The sequence below is a fragment of the Condylostylus longicornis genome, unplaced genomic scaffold, assembly GCF_029603195.1.
Source record: "Condylostylus longicornis isolate FDR11 unplaced genomic scaffold, ASM2960319v2 ptg000124l, whole genome shotgun sequence".
In the NCBI taxonomy this organism is placed as follows: Eukaryota; Metazoa; Arthropoda; class Insecta; order Diptera; family Dolichopodidae; genus Condylostylus; species Condylostylus longicornis.
Window position 1 is genome coordinate 322,501 of NW_026578092.1, and position 21,705 is coordinate 344,205.

Consider the following 21,705-nt stretch of genomic DNA (forward strand, 5'->3'; position numbering starts at 1 on the left):
TATGTAGTTTGTATTTATTCAGATACCGTTGACTAAGAGTACAAGTTATATCCTCTTGTATTCTTAATTAGTGGCACAGTCCCGGTCTATATAAAAAAAACTGTAATATACATAAGTACATAGAAGTTTTTATAGTAATAACAAAAAAAAAAACTTAGCTTATATTCAAGTATTTCTCATAAATGCAAGTGTAAGTTGTGCACCTTTTCGGTGTATTTATAAGTATGTGCATAGATAGATTCAATTGTAATTGTGATTTTTTTAATAAAAATCAATTCTAGGTACTCAAAATTATGGCTTGTAACAAAATTTCTTGAAAATCTATGTAGTAAGTTATAATTAAATATGTGGTACAAATATCATGTAACGATTAATAGCATTTGAGGTTTTCATATCTTTTCAATATTTAAATATTAAATAAATTTTAGAGATAAATTTAATTTTAGAATTATAATCTAAAAATTTTTCTTATTTTGTTTTTAAACAAAAATTAAAACTATTATAATTATAATAATATTTTCTGATTTATTGCTTTACAGCCTTTAAATTAAACATAAAACAAATTATTGAAAAATATTTTAAATATTTTAAAAAATCTTTATAGTGATTGCTTTTTCTTATAAGAAGTCTCATTGTATTAATGCATATCTGTATTAAGGCACAATTAATTAGTAATTAGCAACTGTATTTGAATTGAAAATTTCAATCCAATAACCATCAGGATCCTTAATAAAAGCTAATCCTCTCATTTTACCATCATCAGGTTTTTTAACAAATTCAACACCTAACTCTTCAAATTTTTTACAAGCAGCATATACATCTGGAACTTCCAATCCTATATGTCCAAATCCTCTTGGATCCGAATTTCCATTATGATAAGCTTGATTAGGGTCATTTTCAGTTCCCCAATTACTTGAAAAATAGTCTTTCTCAATAAAAAAACTAATAAAATGTAAATTTAAAATTCTTACTGAGTTAATTCAAGTGTTGCTTTTCTACTTAAAGCCCATTTAGTTCGTTCCTTTTTCTCTGTAGGCACTTCATCCTCTTTTTCGAACCCCATAAAATATAGAGAAAATTTAGCTTCTGGAAAGTCTAATTTTTGCAATAATGTCATTCCCAAAATTCCAGTATAAAATGGTATGGATTTATGTGGATCTTTTATACGAAACATGGTTTGTTGAAATAAAAATTCCTGCAATAAAAATGGACCTTTAATATGTATGTATGAATATAAATTATATGAAGTATTAAATACGCAGTTTTGATTTAGAACTAAAAATATAGGTATAGGTACCTAAAATATTTGCTCATATTGTTTACGTGTTTTTTTTTAAACCTGAATGCTCTATGTTTTTAGCTTTATCACATTAGTACCTGTATGATTTGTTTCAATATGGATATTTTTGTACTATGTACTGGTGCTGTACTATTTTGTTTAGAATAATCTAATAAGTCATAACCAATTTAACTACTTGCAAAGCAATAGGTATTTTGCATTTACATGCTAGTTCTTTATTTACCTTTGTTGAAGGGTCAGCCTTCTTGCATAATGCCTTGGCTTCTTCATCTGTTAAGCCTTTGGAATCGCTCATTGTGCGTTTAACAAATCTGGTCCCGTTTTTTATTCCACTAAACACAGGTAATTGGAAGAATCTCCGATAAATATGTGACACATTAGCCGGAAAACTCATAAATTTTTGACAGCAAAATTATTAATTGTAAAAATAAAAACAACTGTTGCAAAAAGCAAACTGAATGACAATGGCACATATTTAACGAACGCTTTAACGTCTTAAAATTGTATTCAAATAGTCGATCAATAAATTTTTTCAACTTTTTTTAAAATAAGATCTGATTTTTTACCTTTTTTAATATGAGATTGTTTTATATTACTTTTATTTTGTACGAATATAACACCATAAAGATGTTTAACATACAAAACAATTTTGTTATAAAAATTTTCAATTCATTAAGATAAATACTTTATAAATAAATGATCTTAGTAAAAAAAGTAAGCTTTCTCACGTGAACACGTTTGTTTTAATCAAGAATTGTTATTTATTATTTCGACAAGTCTATTTGTTTTACCATATACTTTGACGTTGTCAAAAAATCTTTTCTATATCTTTTATTTTTTCAAACTTTTTTTTTAAAACAATATATGTTTTGATGCTATAATTTTTGAAAAGTTTTGACCACCCTGCATAATATTACTATTTATATTAATATTATATTATATTAATAATATAATTAAATGAAAGGAACTTTATGATTGAAAGCAAATCGCATTCCGGATCTACGCGTTTTAAGAGTAACGTTATAAGAGTAATTTGTGAAAAAGTACCACCAGTATTCGCATGTTCAATTTTATTCTATTGTGAATTGTTTAATAGCGCTATGACATTTTGTGCGTTTTGACATGCGAGAAAAAATTCGTTGAACAGCTTGCAACTTGCATAAAATGTTTTTTCAATCATTTTCCAATCTGTCAATTTAAATAAGGTCAGTTGAAGGTTATATCTTCTGTGAGAAACCAGCAAAGCAAAGTTTTGGGTGCAATAAATTTTGTTTCTGTCTGTCAATTTTTCCAAAATATTAAATTAAATAAAAATTTAATCAAAATGGCATTAAATAAACTTAGTATTGAAAAATTGGAAATAAATGGCAAACGCGTTCTTATGCGGGTTGATTTTAATGTTCCAATCAAGGATGGAAAAGTTGCTAGCAATCGTAAGTTTAATCTTATCATGTAACAGAAATTTTGTAATAAGAACAAATTTTTTCCATGACCTTTGATTATAATTTTAGAAAGAATTGTTGCTGCATTAGACAGTGTGAAATTTGCACTGGATAAGGGAGCAAAATCTGTAGTCCTTATGTCACATTTAGGACGACCTGATGGAAACAAAAATGCAAAATACACCTTAGCTCCTGTAGCAGAAGAGTTGAAAAAACTTTTAGGAAAGGATATTATTTTCTTAAATGACTGTGTTGGTGCCGAAGTTGAAGAAAAATGCAAAGACCCAGCACCAGGATCAGTAATTCTTTTAGAAAACGTACGTTTTTATGTTGAAGAAGAAGGTAAAGGTGTAGATGCCAGTGGCAATAAAATAAAAGCTGACCCAGCCAAAGTAAAAGATTTCCGTGCCAGTTTGGCAAAATTGGGTGATCTTTATGTAAATGACGCATTTGGTACAGCTCATCGAGCTCACAGCTCCATGATGGGTGAGGGATATAGCCAACGCGCTGCTGGTCTTTTATTGAATAAGGAATTGAAATATTTTTCACAAGCTTTAGATAATCCACCAAAACCATTTTTAGCTATTTTGGGTGGGGCAAAAGTTGCTGATAAAATTCAACTAATAGAAAATATGTTAGATAAAGTACATGAAATGATAATTGGTGGCGGTATGGCATTTACCTTCTTAAAAGTTTTGAATAACATGAAAATTGGTTCATCGCTATTCGATGAAGAGGGTTCAAAAATTGTTCAAAATTTAGTTGACAAAGCAAAGAAAAATAATGTTCAGCTTCACTTGCCAGTTGATTTTGTTTGTGGCGATAAATTTGCTGAAGATGCTGCAGTTTCAGAGGCTACCGTTGAATCTGGTATTCCAGATGGTCATATGGGTTTAGATGTCGGACCTAAAACTCGTGCTGCCTTCGCAGAGCCTATCAAGCGTGCCAAAATTATTGTCTGGAATGGACCACCTGGTGTATTTGAATTCCCCAATTTTGCAAACGGTACAAAAGCTATTATGGATGCTGTTGTAGAAGCTACAAAAGGTGGTTGTGTATCAATTATTGGTGGTGGTGATACCGCATCATGTTGCGCCAAATGGAATACTGAATCTGCTGTTTCTCATGTTTCAACTGGTGGTGGCGCATCATTGGAGTTGTTAGAAGGTAAAGTTTTACCTGGTGTAGCTGCCTTATCAGACGCCTAATCATGATAAATTAAATTTCAAATGACATGTGTTATATTACATCTAATTAGAACTTAAGCCCTAAAGTTACGATAACTTTCACTGTGTTTATATAAAATATTCATTGTAAATTATTAGAAACCGAATATATTGTTTATTTTAAACAAATAAAAGAATTTCAAGTTTCAATACCATTTCGAATCGTTTCATTTCATTTAAGAATTTTGAAAAGGAAGTGTACATTTTCCTTTTAATAACTAAATAATTTCAAGAGTAGAAACGGTGGAATGTAAGTTAGTGTTGCTTTTCTTTGAATGATAAATAACAATTTTTAAAATACATACATAATTACCTAATTAATAAAAACTCTTCAAATTTGAATTCATTTATTTTCCCAAAAATAAGAACAAATTAAAAAAATTAAAAACTAAAGTAAAGTGCTTCTAATATAAAATTGTGAAAAAAACTACTTTTTCTATAGATACGTTATTTCGAACTTCTAAGGAAAATAAATTTTGAGTCAAAATTAATCCCAAAATCGTAAAGTATGATAACTAGAACATTAAAAATTAAATTTTGCTCAAATATTTTCTCAGTTTACATCATTGACTTTGGATTGAATTTTCAAACAAAATGATCTACATGTTTCATAAGGAAGATTTTAAATTTTTAAATAAAAAGGTTTATGACTTTTCAAACATATTACTTACACATAAAATATACGTTTTTTGCTTAAGAAATTATATAAAAAAAAGGAATTATGTACTTATAATAAAATTAAAATCTTCTTTGTTATTATTAAGGATTACCTTGTAATATTACTTCAAATACATATTTTTATATGCTATTTTAGTTTTCATTATTCTGAGTGAAAACTATTTCAAGTGATTAATAATAAATTTCAAAATACTAAATGTAAATTAATTTCAAGTCTTAAAACCCTTGCTGATACTGTTTCGATTCTAGCCGAGCTTGAAACATTTCCAATTGACGTTTAGCTTCACATTGTGGGAAGTTATTCATATCATAATATTGTGGCGCTATTTTTAATAACCATTCAGCTAAAAATACAAGTTTTAGTAAATCGAGATTTCATTAGTTCTCAATAAAATTGGATAGTATGAATTACCTTTAACATCAGTTACAGTTCTGATATAATTCTTTGTGGTTAATACAAATTCATTATACATAACCCATTCGGGCTTATGATCTAAGCAAGTTGACGGATGTAATTGAACATTTTGATTATCCTTTATTGTTAAATAATGCCCAGTCCGTTCTAAATGAGCAACTTGCATGAAAAATCCTTGTACCAATGCTTTACGTATATTAATATAATAATCCTTCGATTTGAAATCTGTACTTGTCCGTTTCAAATTGAAACGCTCCATGATACGGGACAGTTGTGTTCTTACGTTATCGGCTGATTTTAAAGAACGATAATTGATGAAATTTTCATAGCACCAATTGGGATCCTCATTACCTTAAATAAATATAATAAAATATTAGATATAATATGCAAAATCTAATATGTAATATGTAAAATAAAAAGGACTAAGATACTTACTCTGTTTAAAAGCATGATATACATTCAATAATGTTAAATGATCACCATCAATATGTGCAAATCGCATCTTTGCCTCATCTGCCGCCTTCTTAGCTTCATTTGGTCGTACAAAGCACTGTGAGACTAAATATATTTTTGGGGCGACGCACGTCCCGCATATATAGTTGATTTGTCATTTTGTTAAGTGATTATACACCTAAGGGCTATTATTTTTGTTCAGTTTCATGTGCGATATTATATTCCTATCATTTCTTACTTCATTTGCACTTATCTTATTTATTATAATGTAAAACTACCGCCTAGTATAGATACAAGTCGATAACTATAAAAAAATTCTTTAAAACTGCTAAACAATGTTATTTAAGGTTAACTCGAAAATTTTTAATATAAATTCGTTATTCAAATTTTTGTCGTTTTAAAATATTATTTCCTAAATAATTTATTACCAAAAAAGTTAGAATTAAAAAGCTAATTTTTTGAGAATTAATGGAAACAGTATGTAACAAATTTTCAATACTTCAAACCAAAAATTTTTATCCAGTAATTAAAATCTATTAAAAATTTCTACAAAAATAACCAAACCTATATAAAATGCACACTGTTTTCATTAATTCGGGTCGCACATGAAACATTTATCCTAAAGGTAAGTCGGTTTTTTTAATTTTGCAACATTTTTAAATACTATGCATTAGCAATATAAAATGTTACAAAATATGGAAAATGAATCTGATATGAGGGATTGTGTTAGTCTAGAAAAAGACTGAATAACTAATAAATATAAGAGGGGGTATAAGTAGTCCCTAACATTCTTAATTGGATTATTTCTTAAATACAACCAAAATCTTAAAATCTCACCCGATAACATTGCAGTAATTGAGAGAATTTCATTTGAGCAGTTGTGTTGGCAGCTGGCAATCAACATTTTAGCAAGTTGAGGATCTAGTGGAAATTCTGACATCACAGCTCCTAAATCGGTTAAATTTCCATCATCATCCAAAGCAGCAAGGTAATTCAACAATTCCAAAGCTCTCATTAGTGTCTCCGGAGCTGGAGGATCCATGAAATCAAAATGCACTAAATCATCAATTCCAAGTTTCTTTAATTGTAAAACCACAGTTCCTTAAAAAAAAAAAAAATTACTAATTTTTGTTTACTTTATTATTTCTGAATTTTACCTAAATTTGATCTTAAAATTTCTGGATAAGTATTGTCTTGCATTTCGTGTTTGTACGCCTTTTCTGTGTATAAGCGAAAACACTTTCCTGGTTTTGTACGTCCAGCACGACCAGCCCTTTGTTGTGCAGATGCTTTACTTATAGGAGAAACAAGTAAACTTTCAACTCGAATTCTAGGATTGTAAACCTTTTGCTTTGCAAAACCGGGATCAATTACAAACACAACACCGTCAATAGTTAAAGACGTTTCTGCTATATTGGTTGAAACAACAACTTTTCTACCAATCGCTCCATTTGGTTTATTAGGTGGTGGAGGTTCGAAAATTCTTTGTTGTAAATTTGGAGGCAAAGTTGAATATAATGGAATACATTTTAATTCACCAATTTCAGGACCTAAATTATCAGCTTCACGTTTAATTCTTTTGCAAGCTTCTTCAATTTCTTCTTGTCCAGTTAGGAACATTAAGATATCACCTTCAATTTCCTCACACATATGAATTTGAATAACCGTTCGTATTGCTGCTTCCAAATAATCCCTTTCTGGTTCGGGCGTGTAAAATATTTCAACAGGATGTGTTCGCCCTGGCACATTCATGAGAGGCGCGTTATCAAAATATTGTTGAAATTTACCAGCATCCAAAGTAGCTGACATGACCACAAGTTTTAAATCATTTCTTTGTTTGATTACTTCTTTTAGAACACCCATTAATAAATCAGTTGCTAAAGTACGTTCGTGAGCTTCATCTAATAATATTACTTGATATGCCTCTAACATTGGATCCGACATACCTTCGCGCAATAACATACCGTCCGTCATATACTTCAATATCGATTTTGCAGATGTACAATCTTCAAAACGAATGCTATAACCAACTTCTTGCCCCAAAATAACGTCCATTTCTTCAGAAACTCTTTGTGCAACAGACATTGCAGCTACTCGTCTTGGTTGAGTACATGCCACTCCCCTTTTACCTTTGGTTAAAGCATATTCAACGCACCATTGTGGAATTTGTGTAGTTTTTCCGGAACCAGTTTCACCAACTAATACTATACATTTATGTTCATTTAATAATCTCATAAAATCTGCTTGATACTCAAATACTGGCAATGTGATCCTTTTCTTGAATAAATTGTAGTATCTCTGGCTATATGGTTGCTTAGTAAATGGATTAATTGATTTAGATTTTTGGGCCGCCATATTTGCGTTAGTAACATATGAAGCTGTTAGTGCCGCTGCAATTGATGCTCCTTGATTCAATTCTTCCCTAAAATATTAATAATTAATAAATATATATTGTTAATTTTGACTTAATATTAATGCAGCAGTAACTAAATTTGGAAAGGTTAGTTGATTATCTATAACGATTAAAAAATCGATAATATTGGCAAAGTATCTAGTATAAACGTTTTCAGAAAACGTACATATTTATGGATTTTTGATCAATCGGCCATAATAGTATACGAAAATAAAAAAAAATTCAAGGTCAGCCCGTAAAAATTTTGTTACTGAAATTAATTTTATATATGTAGATAACTAGAAGAATGTATTCAAAACTAACAGGAACAATTTCACTTTTGTTAAAATGTGATAGTTGAATTCAGGTTCAATAAAAAAAAAATGTGCTTTTTTGTGATATTTTCTACGTTCAAATTTTTTCCAAACATGGAAAGCCACATCATTGTTACTTACTTTTTCTTTTTTGGAACAGTTTCACCAACTTCAATACGCCTTTTTGACATAATATACAATAAAACTTTTTTAAAATTAAAATTAAATAAACTAAAAAAACACCATAAAAACGCTTAAGCTAGATTTTCACAAATTCTTAGCTTTGAAATTAATGAAATGACGCCAGCTAAAGGAAGAACAGGAAAATTTTTGCGAAAAAATATGACAATTTACTTTTTTGACAATTACAAGCTGACAAGTTTATTCTGCCATCTTTTGAGAAATATATGCACAAGGTTTGAGTTTTTAATGAAAACGAAATTTTAATATTTTGTTCTTATATGCTACTTATTTAATTGCATCTTTATTTTATTACCCTTTTCATTCAATACTGAATTGTTTTTGTAGAAATAAGAAATTTTAAGGCTTAAAAATTAAAAGTCTCGGAAATAATGATCGGTAACATAAATTGTTTGGTTTTGTTATACTTTGTCCTTTATAGCTGAATTATTAGTTGAATAATATTTTGAGAGAATTTTTAAAAATAATTAATTTACATATTATATAGATATCAGAATATCGATATTCCACGTCACGTTAACAGATTTTTCTTAATTTTATTAACCTTTTATATATACCATAATTATAATTTACGAATGTTATTCACGAAATATTGTGAATTATATTCTAGAATGACATTAATTTTTCAACTCTTCTAGCTACTATTTTGATGACAAATATGTCAATATCAAATGCCAAAATTAAAACCCAAAACAATCAGTCAGAAATTAGAATAGAAATTTTTAAAGAAATTTTCCGCAAATAAATTGAGGAAATCGTGTGAAGTGATATTAAAATTATAATATGGAAAATTAATAATTGCTACAAAAATTATTTTGCTATTTTTTTAACATAAATGAAATTAAAAAAAAATTTTATTTCTTTAAAATTAAAATTTTAATGATTTTGATAAGTGGCTTGGGTGAAATTTGTGTGCCATAGCAAAAATGGAAATTCCTATTCAAGTGGCTGTTCGCATTTTGCCTTGTATGGAGGATTCACCATGCGTTCAATCGATACCAATGAGCCCAAATTTTTCCCCAATTAATGGTATTATGAATAATATCGCAACTGGTATAATTCAAGTTGGATCCCATTCGACGTTTCCAGTTACTCACTATCTTCCACCAAAAGTTCAGCAGACCCAAATTTATCACCAAACTGTTTATCCGTTGATTAGCCTACTGCTAGAAGGTTTTGATGCATCTGTTGTAACTTACGGGCAAAAAGGGACAGGAAAAACTTATACGCTTCTTGGACCAGGTTTTGATTGTATTTATAGTGAAGCAGAACAAGGTATTATACAGAGATGTGTTAGAGAAATTTTTTCCCAGCTGGCAACAACGCATAGAGAACGTAGCTTTATTATTAATATAGGTTGGGTTGAAATCAGAGGAGAACATGTTAGAGATCTCTTAGAAGTTGGAAGCGTCGTGTGTCAATCTGTTACTGATGTATTCCATTGGCTACAAATTGGCCTATCAAATAAAACAGATGATGGAGCTCATAATTTGTTTACCCTTACCCTGGAGCAGCATTGGGTCTCACAAGAAGGACTCATTCAACATAGATTGTCAACTGCAAGTTTTAGTGACTTGTGCGGTACTGAAAGAATGTATATGATGAATAGTATGGACCAACATTCTAGTATACCAAAAGATTTAGGATTACAGTGCTTGGAAAGGATTGTAACATCATTAACAGATCCATCGTTAATTTATAATAATAATATGATTGATTATAATCAAACAACTTTGACGACATTATTAAAAGATTCATTTGGTGGTAGGGCCCAAACTTTGCTAATTTTGTGTGTGTCTCCATTAGAACGGGACATGAATGAAACAATTTTCAATTTACAATTTGCTTTTAAAGCCCAATGTGTCAGAAATTTTGTAATAATGAATACTTTTTCTGATAACAATACACCTTTATCTCCAGATGTTAACGGAAATATTCCAGGCGAACAAGATATTCCAGTCAGTGGTAGTGTTGATAATTTTGGTATTCAATTTGCTGCATCACAGTGGTTGAAATTGGTATCAAACGCTGAAGGACTTTTTACAAAGTAATATTTAATGTGCGCTATCGATTATAATTATTTTGATTTCCTTTAACATTTTAGGTTACTTGGAAATAAGAGCGTTATTGACGCTGATCGTGAGCAAATTGAGGAGTGGTTATTCTTAAAGCAGGAATGTGAAGAATGTTTAAGTTCAAATGAAGCAATTCGACCACAAAAACCTTTGGGGCCTATTCAAGAAACCGAGGAGCCTGAGGAGGTGATTAGCGAACCTGAGACATCATGTCAGCAAAATTCTGACAATGATAGCGATAACGAAAGTGAAACTCAAGGAACTGATTTTGATGAAAAGATCGAACAGTTAATGCAAAACATGAAGATAAAGACTGATAATTTAATTCGGACTAAATATGACGATTTTATGAAGTCCCAACCAAAAGCAGTTATGGAAAGTAGTGAAAGTTTTAGACCGGAAGAAAGAAAAACTTCTTCGGGTTTGGGAGGTATACTTGTTATCAAATTATATGAATATGCAATTTAAACATTTTTTATAAATTCTATGTTGCAGGGCGTCGAAGATCTATTCAACCGGGTGCATCTCTTAGTAGTGCTGAGATAGCAATGCTTAGTCGCGTAGCTAGTCGAGGAGAAAACTTATCAAAATCTCCTGAAGATTTTCTAGAAAGTTCTTCGGAACATCATCCAATTCGTATTCACAATAGTCCGATTGATAATTTACAAAAGAAAATTCGTAAAATCGAAACTGATATTGAAGCAAAACAACGACAAATCAAAGAACTTGAACAAACAATGTCTCTTAAACAAAAACTTATTTCCGATCTCATAAAAAACAACGATACTCGTACTACAGCCAAACAACGTTTTAATAAGAAGAAAGGAAAATTGGAGGCTGAATACGAAAAAACAAAAAAACAGTTATCAAAAGCCGTTGTAAATGGACGTGATAAAAACGAAGTTGAACGGTTGAAAGCCTTAACGTCTCATATTGAACAACGTCTTCAAGATTTAGCATCAATCAAACACATAGCTGGAGAGAGTGGTGAAAAAGTAAAAAAGTTACAAAAATCTATTCATGATTCCAAAAAACACATCGAAGGGTTACAGAAAAATCTGAAAAAAGAAAAAAAGACTAAGGATCAATTAGAGGCAGAACTAAAATCTCTCAAAGAAAAAGAAAATAACAAATCATCTAGTCTGGATGAAAAAGGAAAAAATTTGAAGCAAGTTCAAGCTAGAATTTCTCATTTAGATCACGTTTTAAAAGAGAAATCTCAAAATTTGGAACAATTTAAGAATACCGAAGAACAGGAAAGCTTACGACACGAGATTCGAAATTTAAGAAGAACCAGGGATCACCTTTTAGAACAAAGGTGTACATTGGACCGCAAATTAAAGAAGGAAAAGATACTATCACATCGAGAAGAACGGAAGCTTTTAGGTTTGTACCAAATAAGTAGTTTAGCACATTGATCAAAAGGTTTTTTGTTTGTTTTTTTTTTTTAGAATGCGATGAGGCAATAGAGGCTATTGATGCAGCTATCGAATTTAAAAATGAATTAATATGTGGCCGAAAATCAATTGATACTAGCGACCGCGTTCAGCGTGAAAAGGGTGAACAAATGTTGATGGCACGTTTAAATAAATTAACTGAAGAAGAGATGCGAACACTGTTATATAAGTATTTTACGAAAGTAATTGATTTACGTGATTCTAGTCGAAAATTGGAAGTGCAATTAATGAATTTGGAAAGAGAGCGCGATGCATGGGAATGGCGTGAACGTGTTTTAAGTAATGCTGTACGTCAAGCACGCTTGGAGGGTGAGCGTAATGCTGTTTTATTACAGCGACAACATGAAACAAAGTTAACACTTATGCTAAGACATTTAGCTGAGGAAACAAGCACAAGTTCAAGTAGCTTTAACAATGATCGTATGCCATATCACCATCATCATCAACAAATTGCCATTGGAAACCATTTAACTTCCCCAACAAGTCCTCAGTATGATAGTAGTGGCTTAGAGTCTACTGATTTTGATATCGATTTATATAAACAACATGCAGTAGTTGCACCACACAAACAATTATTGAAAGTCAAGCACTCAGATTTAGGATTATGTCCTTTGCCACCAGATACTTTAACCAAATATAAACCTTTGGATAAAATAAAAGAAAAAGATCGTGAAAGTAAAAATAAATTATTTGCAAAATTTCAAGTTTTAACACGTTACCATGGCGGTGGAAATTCAAACCATCAAGGTAGTAATGGGGCAAATGATAAAAAATCATCTAAAGGAAATGATTTACCTATACCGGAAGAGAATTTAAAACAATTGTTGTCTGCCCCGCCATCAACAAAGGTTACAAGACAAAAGAATAAAATAATTATTCAAGATCCATCTCGGAAAAATTAATCTTTTTTGTTTAAGAAAAGTCGCATTATGATTTTATAATTCACTTAAAAAGATGAATGTAATGAAACAAAAAATCATTTCAAAAAATTATTCAATTACTTATTATCTATGATAATCAATCGTCTGACCGATTTTCTTCACACAATTTTCTTTCAATTATTCGTTTTTTTTTTTTTTTTTTGGGTACTTGGGTACTTATTTTCTGGATTTTTTAAATATGATTTTTATTATATATTGAGTATACAACGGTGTATTCTTTAAGTTAATGACAAATTATTGAGAAGATAAAAAAATTTTATTTTATTTTTTCATGTGACACCAATTTAGTTATTTCAAGAATTAAAATAAGCGTAAGGTATAAAATACTCAATTGTACTTAAAAGCAGATTTTATTGTAAAATCGCAATATTTTCGATTTAAAATTTTTTGATCTCGAATTTGTATTTTAAGGAACTACATATTTCTATAAAATTTGTCCATGATTCATGATTAATAAATTCTTATAAAATCGAGAAAAAAAATCGTAGAAAGTAATGTAACAATAATATCTTGACGTTAAAAATATTAGCATTTTATAAATAATAATGCAAAATTTCTCATAATTTTTATTAAAGTTATTCAGTAAAAAATAATTAGAAGCACATATACTAGAGTTTTATAACTTATTGGAAAACTTTTTTAAATTTTTAATGTGGAAACATAAAAATGATACCATTGATGTATAAAATTTGTGTTACTTAAATTACTATTAGATTTAATTTTTTTTATTTATTTGAAATTTAACAAAAATCATGGATATATTAAAAATATGTATATAAATATATGTATTTTAATATAAGTTTAATAGAAAACTTTACATATAAATATTGTAGAATTACAAATTTTCCTGCATATTTTTTTTATTTATGTAATTTCATATGAAACAGTTTAACTGGTGATGCAGTTACAAATAATATTTTACTTCGATAAATGCAATTACAGTAAATTAAAAAAAAATATATAATATTCATGATAAATTTTTATGAAAAATTTAAAAGATATTAAAATATTAATTCAAATAACATGACAAAAAAAAAAAATTAAAAATAAATAACTTGGAATATCGTCAACTAACGTAGTAGAAATAAAGATCATTTTTGCACTCGTATCATTTAAAAAACAAAATTTTTGAAAAATTGCTAAGTAGATAAGAATTTTAAAATTTTTCGTCCAAAAATATTAAAATATTAAAAACGAATTTATTAAATTTTTTTTTTTATTTAATGGAGAAATTAAAATTATTTAATGGCGTACTTTAAAATTAATTCAATTAATATATATATATGTATATATATATTTTTATTTTCTAAAAAAAAAATGCGCTTCGTATATTGAAAAAATAAATTTGTTCTTTAGATCTTCAATATTATTGGGAAGTTTTTGTGTATCGAATACCATTTATCAATTTACTAAAATCGTTTTTTAGACTTTAATGAAATTTTGAAATATGTAAATTAACATATTGTATTTATTAAATGTCCATATCGAATATTTTTTTTTTAGGTTCATTCATGTGAATGAATTTCTTGAATTAAATTTAAGTTATTAATAATATAAAAAAAAAGAAGTCATTCTACATTTAAAAAAAAAAAAATTTGCAATATTTGCAACATAAAATATCAAAGCCATAATTAATTTACAATACTAATGTAACAAGATATTCTTTATATTTAAAAATATAAAATTGCATCTAATGTCATATTAGATGCGAATAAAAAATATGTCTTTTTGAACTTGTAGAGGCAATTTGTTTTCTTTATGTGAATTAAATGTGAAATATTTGTAAAATTTAATTTTTTGTAATATTATAAAAATTTAAAAAAATTTTATTTTTTTTTTTTCCAAACCTTGTTATCGGGGTTTAGTTGTATAAAATATGTTAAAACTTCAACTATCTTGAAGAGAAACCATTTTATTTTTGCCATAATTTTTGAATAAGTTTTTTTTTTTTCATTTTAAATTAGTATTTTTTAAATTAAGTTTTCAAATTAAAACACTATAATTTGTAAATTTTTATATTTTTATAATTTTATTTGTATAGTTAATTAATAAAATTTAGTTTATGTAAAAATTTTTATTATGTAAGTTATAAGTGTATTTTAAGTCTATGTAAAACATTTTTCTGATAATATCATTGTTAAAAATATTTGGATAATTATGAAAAAGAAAAAAAGAAAATATTACAATAGATAAAAAGAAATAGAAAAAAAAATTATATAAAAAAATATAAAATTTATTTAAGAGATTAAAAGCAGAAAATAGAATTTGTGTTATTTAGATTTTAATTAATAACAATAAAACTTTTTAAAAATAATAATTATATTAATTATTTTTTTTATAGATTATAAATTTTAAAATTTAATTAAATTTACTTAATTTAAAAATTTTCAAAATATAATATTTAATTATAATTCAATATTATAAAGAAAAATAAAAACACACACACACATAAAAAATATTTATGTTTTTAAATTGCAAAAAGAAAATTTAAATAAATGTTTGGAAAAATTAAGCAAATTATAAAATGTGAGTTTTGATTTCCTTAATTAAAATATAAAATGCAATTCTGATGTTTATAAAATTTTTTAATGAAAAGTAATATGGAAAAATTGCCTAATGATTAATAAAAATTTCTAACAAAATCCTTAGGTCACAGTACAAAATTAAGTTTTTGTGAAGAAAAAATTATTTCGTCCTTTGTACTTGATCCGTTTAAAGTTAAATTAAGTCTGAAGCTAAAGTCTGGTAAATTTGTTCCGATTCGGAATATTGGAAAATTGGTTCACTAATATTATACTATCGCTCTATTTTATGATGTTGATAAGTGAAATATTTATTATTTTCTATTAATTTTTTTAAAAATAAAATTATAAAATTTGGCCATATAATTAATGCTCATAAAATATAAAATTATTACAATTATAACACTTTATTTTACTACTGTTTGTAATGAACTAAACAAAAAAAAAAACAAAATTTTATTTGAATCATAAAAATTTCTTATTTTTTTTTTTTTTGTTTCAATATATTGGAATTTATACTGGAATATTGGAATATATTGGAAATAAAATTAAAATTTCCAAAAAATCTATAGATACAAATACAAAGAGAGAAAGTAGCTTTACTAGTATACAATTTGTACAATTAAATCAGTCATCGTTGAGGCGTCGTTAACGGTGTGTCTGCGTCTGTTAATTTTTTCGTCGGTATAACCGTGTTGGTGCTTAGTCATATATATATATATATGTATAATTAATTTGCATATTTATATATGCATATATAAAGCATTTGAAAATCCATTCATTGATCATTTTCATTAAATTTAAACAATTTTAAAATTTATATGATAATTGTATATAATTAAATTTTTTTTTCGAATTTATAATAAAAATCGGTAAGAAAAAGAAATTACAAAAACCAAAAAAATAATATCTGGTTGATTTGTTTTTTTTTCTCTTAATAAACAAATATTAAATAAAAATTGAGTTAAAATTTCCGGCATTCATTCTGAACAACGAAATTATTTGGTGGGCAAAATCGATATTTTATTGTTACCAATACAAATAAAAGTATTCTGATTTTTTTTGTTTGTTTTTTTTTTTTATGAGTGGAAAAAATATTTTTAAATTGAAATTAAAAAATTTTTCAAATGAAATATAAGAAAAATTATGATTTAAATGAGTAGAAATTAAGAAATTTAAGTAGAAATTAAAAATAAAATGAGAAAATTTAATAAATAAAAAATGAAAAATAATTGCTAACATAAAATTTGCATATGTGTTAGTGAATAACTAGTATTGTGCAAAGGATAAGTAAAAAAAAAAAAAAAAATGAAAAATTTTAATTTTTGCATGGGTGGGTCACGAATTCTTTTTACCATAAATGTATGTGGATTATTTTGGATTAAAAACGCTATTTGGATTAAAAATTTTTATGGATTACAAAAACAGGATTATTAATTTTTAATTTTATTCAGATTTTTGCTGGAAATTAATAAATTTTATGTGAAAATTTTATAAAAAAAATTAAGCATCCCTAGTCTTAAAAAAAATTTTTTTTAATTTTTTTTTTTTTTTTTTTATAATTTAGTTTCTTCTACATTTGTTTATGGAAATATATTGGAAACTTTATGAAATTTATGATTATTTTTAAATATTTTTAAATTGACATATACTTACATTTAGAAATTATTTAAAGAGGTGAAATTTGACAGCAAAAAATAAAGTTTATTTAAAATTTGACTCTGGATCTTGAAAGCTGACTCTTGCTTTTATGTACTAGTTCGACTTAATAAGAAATTTATTTATTATTTATGTATTTATTTTGATTATTTAATCCATAATGGTAAAACATGAAATTCAAAATATTAATATTATAGTCTGTCTACTTCCTTTTTGGTTAAAATTTTGAAACTTCAGTTCACTGATTTTTTAATTTGTGAAAAAGTGTGCGAGCATTGTGTTGCAAAAACTTAATAATTTGGGAAGGAAAATCGGTCTCAGATGAAAAAATATTAGTAAAATATCAGATTTTTGAAAATTTTATTTTATTTGGTAAAATTTTAAAAAGCAGATTCATATTTTACTCATTTCTTTTTACAAGCAAATGATATTATAGCCGTTTCTGTCGCACTCATATTTCTATAAAACTTCAAATAAACATCATATTTTGTCGTTCGTTGTCAATTTGAAATAAAATATTAATTCAATGAAAAGGACAAACATTTTTAAAATTTTTTAAAATTTTAAGAAATAAAATTTTATACAGATTGGATCAAAGAAACTATTCTATAGAAATAATTTTAAATACAAAATAAAATATATTTTTGCAGGTATTAGTAAATCATATTTTGCGCAAAATCTATCACTAAGGATACGAAATGGTATCTATATATATATATATAAAAAATTGTATGTTTATATGTTGATTATTTGCTTAAAATATATCCTTATTATCTTTTATCTCATTTTAACATATTTGTTTACTTTAAAAGTGCTACTGCTACTGCTGCTGATGCTTATACTTTCTAATTGCTATAGAAAAATCAGAAAAATCAAAAGAAAAAACTAAGGATTAAAATATGCTTTTGAATGTAGTTTTATAAATAATTTTAGGTTTGTGTCTGTAAATATGTACATATTAATGTATACTTATGTGTGGTGTTAAAAGTACAAAGAATAATAATGTCTATAAAGGCATGTATTTATATAATATTTTTTAAGTACATACACATATATAAATTCATAATAATACATACTTATCAAAATAAAATGAAAAGGACCATATAACATCCATTTTTAAGTATAAAAATTTAAGAATTTCAATTTAAAGGAATTTATTTTAAAAATATTCTATTAAAAAGATTAATTTTTAATTAAAAACTATTTATTGAAATTTTAATTTTATTTATTTTTAAAGTTATTTTTGTATATTTAATTTTGTTATAAAAATTTTGTAAATATGTATATGTAAGTAATTATATATAGGTATGCATATTTAAATGCGTGCTTCTACATATATGTATGTAGGTACTATATTACAACAGTTCAAGAGTTCAATGAATTTTTTTTCGTAATTTATTTAAAAAAAAAATTTTGAAATATTTCGAGAATATTTACGTTTTTTAATTTATAGTTAAAATATTTTCATTTGATTATTAAATAAAAGCAAAAAATATTTGTGCTTATATTGAATTTAACGAAGATTGTTCTCATCGCATAATAATTATGTCACATAATTAACGCTTCATATTGCGTTCTGAGACTTCACAATAAACTTATTTTCTTCTTCTTTTGGGTTACAAGCCTGGATGGGTTTTCGCCTCCATGACATATCTCTTCCAAATTTCTCTATCTGTTGTTTTTCTCTTGTAAATTTTAAAATGCCCATTTTGGTTATTTTGTCTTCAACATTATTAAGTCACCTCTTTTTAGGTCTACCTCGTCTCTTCGTTTGGTCGAGGTTATATTGTAAAATATTCTTCGTTTTCCTATCATCTTCCATTCGCAATACGTGTTGCAGTTACTTTAATCTTTGCGATTTAATGAACCTGACAATATCAGCATTGTTTATTATTTCATTTAACTGACGACTACTTTTAATAATATAGTTCTTTCGGTCCATAAATTTTTCGCAGAATTTTTCTTTCAAATATGCGTAGTTTTTCTTCTTCATTCGATGTTAAACAACAAACTTATCGGTATACTAAATTCAAATGAAAATTTTTGACAATAAAAGAGAAATTCTCGGTTGACTATAAATTGAATTTATTAAATTTTTTTGACACAACATCACAAATTTTTTTTATCGGAATAACTACTTGAGTTTTAATTATTTGTCTAACAAATTATGATCAAAATTAAAATTTCTGTTGATTGTATAGCAAAATATTAGCAGTATTTCGTGTAACATACGAGTAGTTATTTGGCAATAAATCAGTGTTATATTTTAGAAATTACAATTTATAAGTATGCATTCATAATATAAAATTTCATTACATTTTCCACTGATACTTAAAATTTATTATTTAGCTTTACATTAAAATTGCCTTTATATTTTCGACTATACTCATGAAATCAAACGATTTACTTTGATTTCATTTATAACTCATTCATATTATCGGAGTTTTACTGTTGTGAGCAATGAATTTTTTGTATAATATGAAAATGAATGAAACGGTTTTTAATGTCATTTAACAATAAACAAAATTCAATAAACATAAAACAAAACTAAAGAAATGCATAATTATTAAATTATAAAATGGAGAGCAATATTAAGTATTTGCAATATCTTTGAATTTAACTAGATTGTAGGTAGATAAATTATAATTTCGTATGGGATTGAATGTGTGATGAATTTTAATTTTCTATTTTATAAATTGCAATTTAAATTGAAAATTTCAATTTTATTTAAAAAAAAATTCTTTACTTGTGTCTTTCTTTAATTTTATTCTGAAATTTATAAATTATTGTAGTTTTATTACGTAGCTATATATGTAGGTGAACATATGTACATACCTATGTAGTTTTGGGACGTAGAAATAAAATTGAAAAGTGAAACCATTTGCTTTTTATTCTCTTCATTCATTCGTAACTATTCTTTGCATACATTCGTGTTTAGTTTAATATTCTGTGAAGCATAACACTCAGACAAAATATTCAGGCATGACTGTAAAAAAAAAATGTAGATATAAATGTATACTATATTAGACGTACATATGTACGTAGCCCAACCATATAATCTTTGTCAGTTAAATGAAATTCAAAAAAATTTCTAGTGAGTTCATTCGAATTTTAAAGTTTATTTTGATTTGATTTGTTTTTGTAGTTAGTATCAAAAATTTATTGGTTAATGTTAACTATATTTTAAATTATTAAATCTGATGAAATCTATACATATTTATGTATATTTATTGAAAACACTGAAAAACTATAATAATCATTTATTTATTATGTTTTTAGTGCAGAATTCTGTATTTTAGCTTATTCAAATAGAACTAAGCAATTGACATGAAAATTGAGATTTTGCAAGTTTTCAAATTGTAAATTTCAATATATACAAAACAATGAAACCACAATTTAAAGCAAACACCTATATATGTATATAATTCTGTTCAAGTTAGATATTAGTAGGCGCTCATTTAACTTAGCCTTTAGTGAGTTTATAAAATATTTTGAGAATTGAATAGAGAGTTATAACTAGCAAAATTTTTATTATTATAAAAATTATGACTATGCAATTTAAATGGTACAGATTTTTAAAAATACGAGAAGGTCATTTTAAAACACATATTTGATGAGTGAAAAAAAAGTCGGTTACATATGCCACGATTTTATTTTTTAGTTCTAAACCCAATTTTAATAATAATTTTTTAAATTTCACTTAAAAACCATAGTACCTAATCTTTTAAGTACCCAAATTTTTTTTTAAATTTTTGTATTAAATTTTTCTTATTCATTATTTTGCAAGTACTTTAATATTTACTTAACCATATATATATATATATATATGTGTATGCGCTTACAATCCAGACAGACAGTCACATATTCATACACATTTCTATGGATTTATATTTCATTCATATGCGACATTTTGTATAATGTAAAAATCACATTTTTTCCCTGTGTTCTTATTCTAAAAGAATTTTTTTTTGTTTTTTTTTTCAAAAAACTTCTGGCATGAGTCATGCACATGGTTAAAATATCCCAATTCAAAAGGATAACGATCTCTCCTTTTATTTTATAATTTACAAATTTTTCATAAAAGTCCACTATTATATGTATACAATTTATGTATACAAAGTTACTCGACCTTATCTACTCGAATATAGTATAAGAGTAAAAAATAAAAAAAGGAAAATTAAATTCTAACGTGTTTGGCACCCCCTTTTTTTTGTATTCCTAAAATAATATTTATTATGCGACACATAAATTCTTGTAAAAAAATTATAATAAAAAACTAAAGTTTTTGCTTATGAATTTGTCATAAATGTGAGGAAAGTATGACGGTATACAACGTTTGTATATTTTATATAAATATGCGAAACATAAAATATTGTTATATATAGAAGAGGAATTGGAGAGGGGGGGGGAACAAAAACCTCTAAAGAATGAACCCCTATTATCAGAGCTGAAATTTATTTAAAACATATACAGAATTAATAAACCCCTTAATTAAAAATATCCTTTCTATTTTGCTTTATGTCTATTGTTTCCTGGATTTTATTCATGTATATAGATTTACTTATACTTATATTTTGTTGTAAATTATCTTGTACTCTATATATAACAAACGAGATTTTGTGTCTGTATT

General features: G+C 26.3%; 5 protein-coding genes across 54 annotated transcripts in view; 3 read left to right on the forward strand and 2 right to left on the reverse strand.

Moving 5' to 3' along the window:
• Positions 1-505: 505 nt before the first annotated feature.
• LOC129614861 (lactoylglutathione lyase) lies at positions 506-1,741 on the reverse strand. Its single transcript, XM_055529809.1, has 3 exons — positions 1,524-1,741; positions 972-1,195; positions 506-912 (listed from the first exon to the last, which is right to left on the reverse strand). Exons 1-3 carry the CDS (start codon positions 1,692-1,694, stop codon positions 669-671), a joined length of 639 nt encoding a protein of 212 aa, XP_055385784.1. The 5' UTR covers positions 1,695-1,741; the 3' UTR covers positions 506-668.
• A 760-nt stretch (positions 1,742-2,501) lies between these two features.
• Positions 2,502-4,123, forward strand: LOC129614852 (phosphoglycerate kinase). Its single transcript, XM_055529796.1, has 2 exons — positions 2,502-2,733; positions 2,812-4,123. Exons 1-2 carry the CDS (start codon positions 2,625-2,627, stop codon positions 3,948-3,950), a joined length of 1,248 nt encoding a protein of 415 aa, XP_055385771.1. The 5' UTR covers positions 2,502-2,624; the 3' UTR covers positions 3,951-4,123.
• Positions 4,124-4,701: 578 nt separating this feature from the next.
• LOC129614848 (ATP-dependent RNA helicase DHX15 homolog) lies at positions 4,702-8,534 on the reverse strand. Its single transcript, XM_055529792.1, has 6 exons — positions 8,362-8,534; positions 6,672-7,936; positions 6,352-6,615; positions 5,497-5,619; positions 5,059-5,412; positions 4,702-4,990 (listed from the first exon to the last, which is right to left on the reverse strand). The coding sequence occupies exons 1-6, from the start codon at positions 8,409-8,411 to the stop codon at positions 4,863-4,865; spliced, it is 2,184 nt and encodes a 727-aa protein (XP_055385767.1). The 5' UTR covers positions 8,412-8,534; the 3' UTR covers positions 4,702-4,862.
• A 583-nt stretch (positions 8,535-9,117) lies between these two features.
• Positions 9,118-13,321, forward strand: LOC129614853 (kinesin-like protein costa). The gene is made up of 4 exons (XM_055529797.1): positions 9,118-10,468; positions 10,526-10,926; positions 10,992-11,882; positions 11,948-13,321. The coding sequence occupies exons 1-4, from the start codon at positions 9,348-9,350 to the stop codon at positions 12,853-12,855; spliced, it is 3,321 nt and encodes a 1,106-aa protein (XP_055385772.1). The 5' UTR covers positions 9,118-9,347; the 3' UTR covers positions 12,856-13,321.
• Positions 13,322-16,063: 2,742 nt separating this feature from the next.
• Positions 16,064-21,705, forward strand: part of LOC129614844 (cell adhesion molecule Dscam2) — a 168,980-nt gene continuing 163,338 nt past the window's right edge. For all 50 annotated transcript variants that reach the window (XR_008697410.1, XM_055529772.1, XM_055529777.1 and 47 more), the window contains exon 1: positions 16,064-16,288. The gene's annotated coding sequence lies outside the window, so the exon portion shown is untranslated. The remainder of the gene's footprint in view (positions 16,289-21,705) is intronic.

Coding starts and splice junctions, on each gene's coding strand:
- LOC129614848 (XM_055529792.1), bottom strand. CDS start 8,411: ATGTCAAAAAGGCGTATTGAAGTTGGTGAAACTGTTCCAAAAAAGAAA. Junction 7,937..8,361: donor ACTGTTCCAAAAAAGAAAAA/GTAAGTAACAAT, acceptor TTAATATTTTAG/GGAAGAATTGAATCAAGGAG. Junction 4,991..5,058: donor AACTGTAACTGATGTTAAAG/GTAATTCATACT, acceptor TTGTATTTTTAG/CTGAATGGTTATTAAAAATA.
- LOC129614852 (XM_055529796.1), top strand. CDS start 2,625: ATGGCATTAAATAAACTTAGTATTGAAAAATTGGAAATAAATGGCAAA. Junction 2,734..2,811: donor TGGAAAAGTTGCTAGCAATC/GTAAGTTTAATC, acceptor TTATAATTTTAG/AAAGAATTGTTGCTGCATTA.
- LOC129614853 (XM_055529797.1), top strand. CDS start 9,348: ATGGAAATTCCTATTCAAGTGGCTGTTCGCATTTTGCCTTGTATGGAG. Junction 10,927..10,991: donor AACTTCTTCGGGTTTGGGAG/GTATACTTGTTA, acceptor TCTATGTTGCAG/GGCGTCGAAGATCTATTCAA. Junction 11,883..11,947: donor AGAAGAACGGAAGCTTTTAG/GTTTGTACCAAA, acceptor TTTTTTTTTTAG/AATGCGATGAGGCAATAGAG.
- LOC129614861 (XM_055529809.1), bottom strand. CDS start 1,694: ATGAGTTTTCCGGCTAATGTGTCACATATTTATCGGAGATTCTTCCAA. Junction 1,196..1,523: donor AGGCTGACCCTTCAACAAAG/GTAAATAAAGAA, acceptor TTTTTATTGCAG/GAATTTTTATTTCAACAAAC. Junction 913..971: donor GCAACACTTGAATTAACTCA/GTAAGAATTTTA, acceptor CTATTTTTCAAG/TAATTGGGGAACTGAAAATG.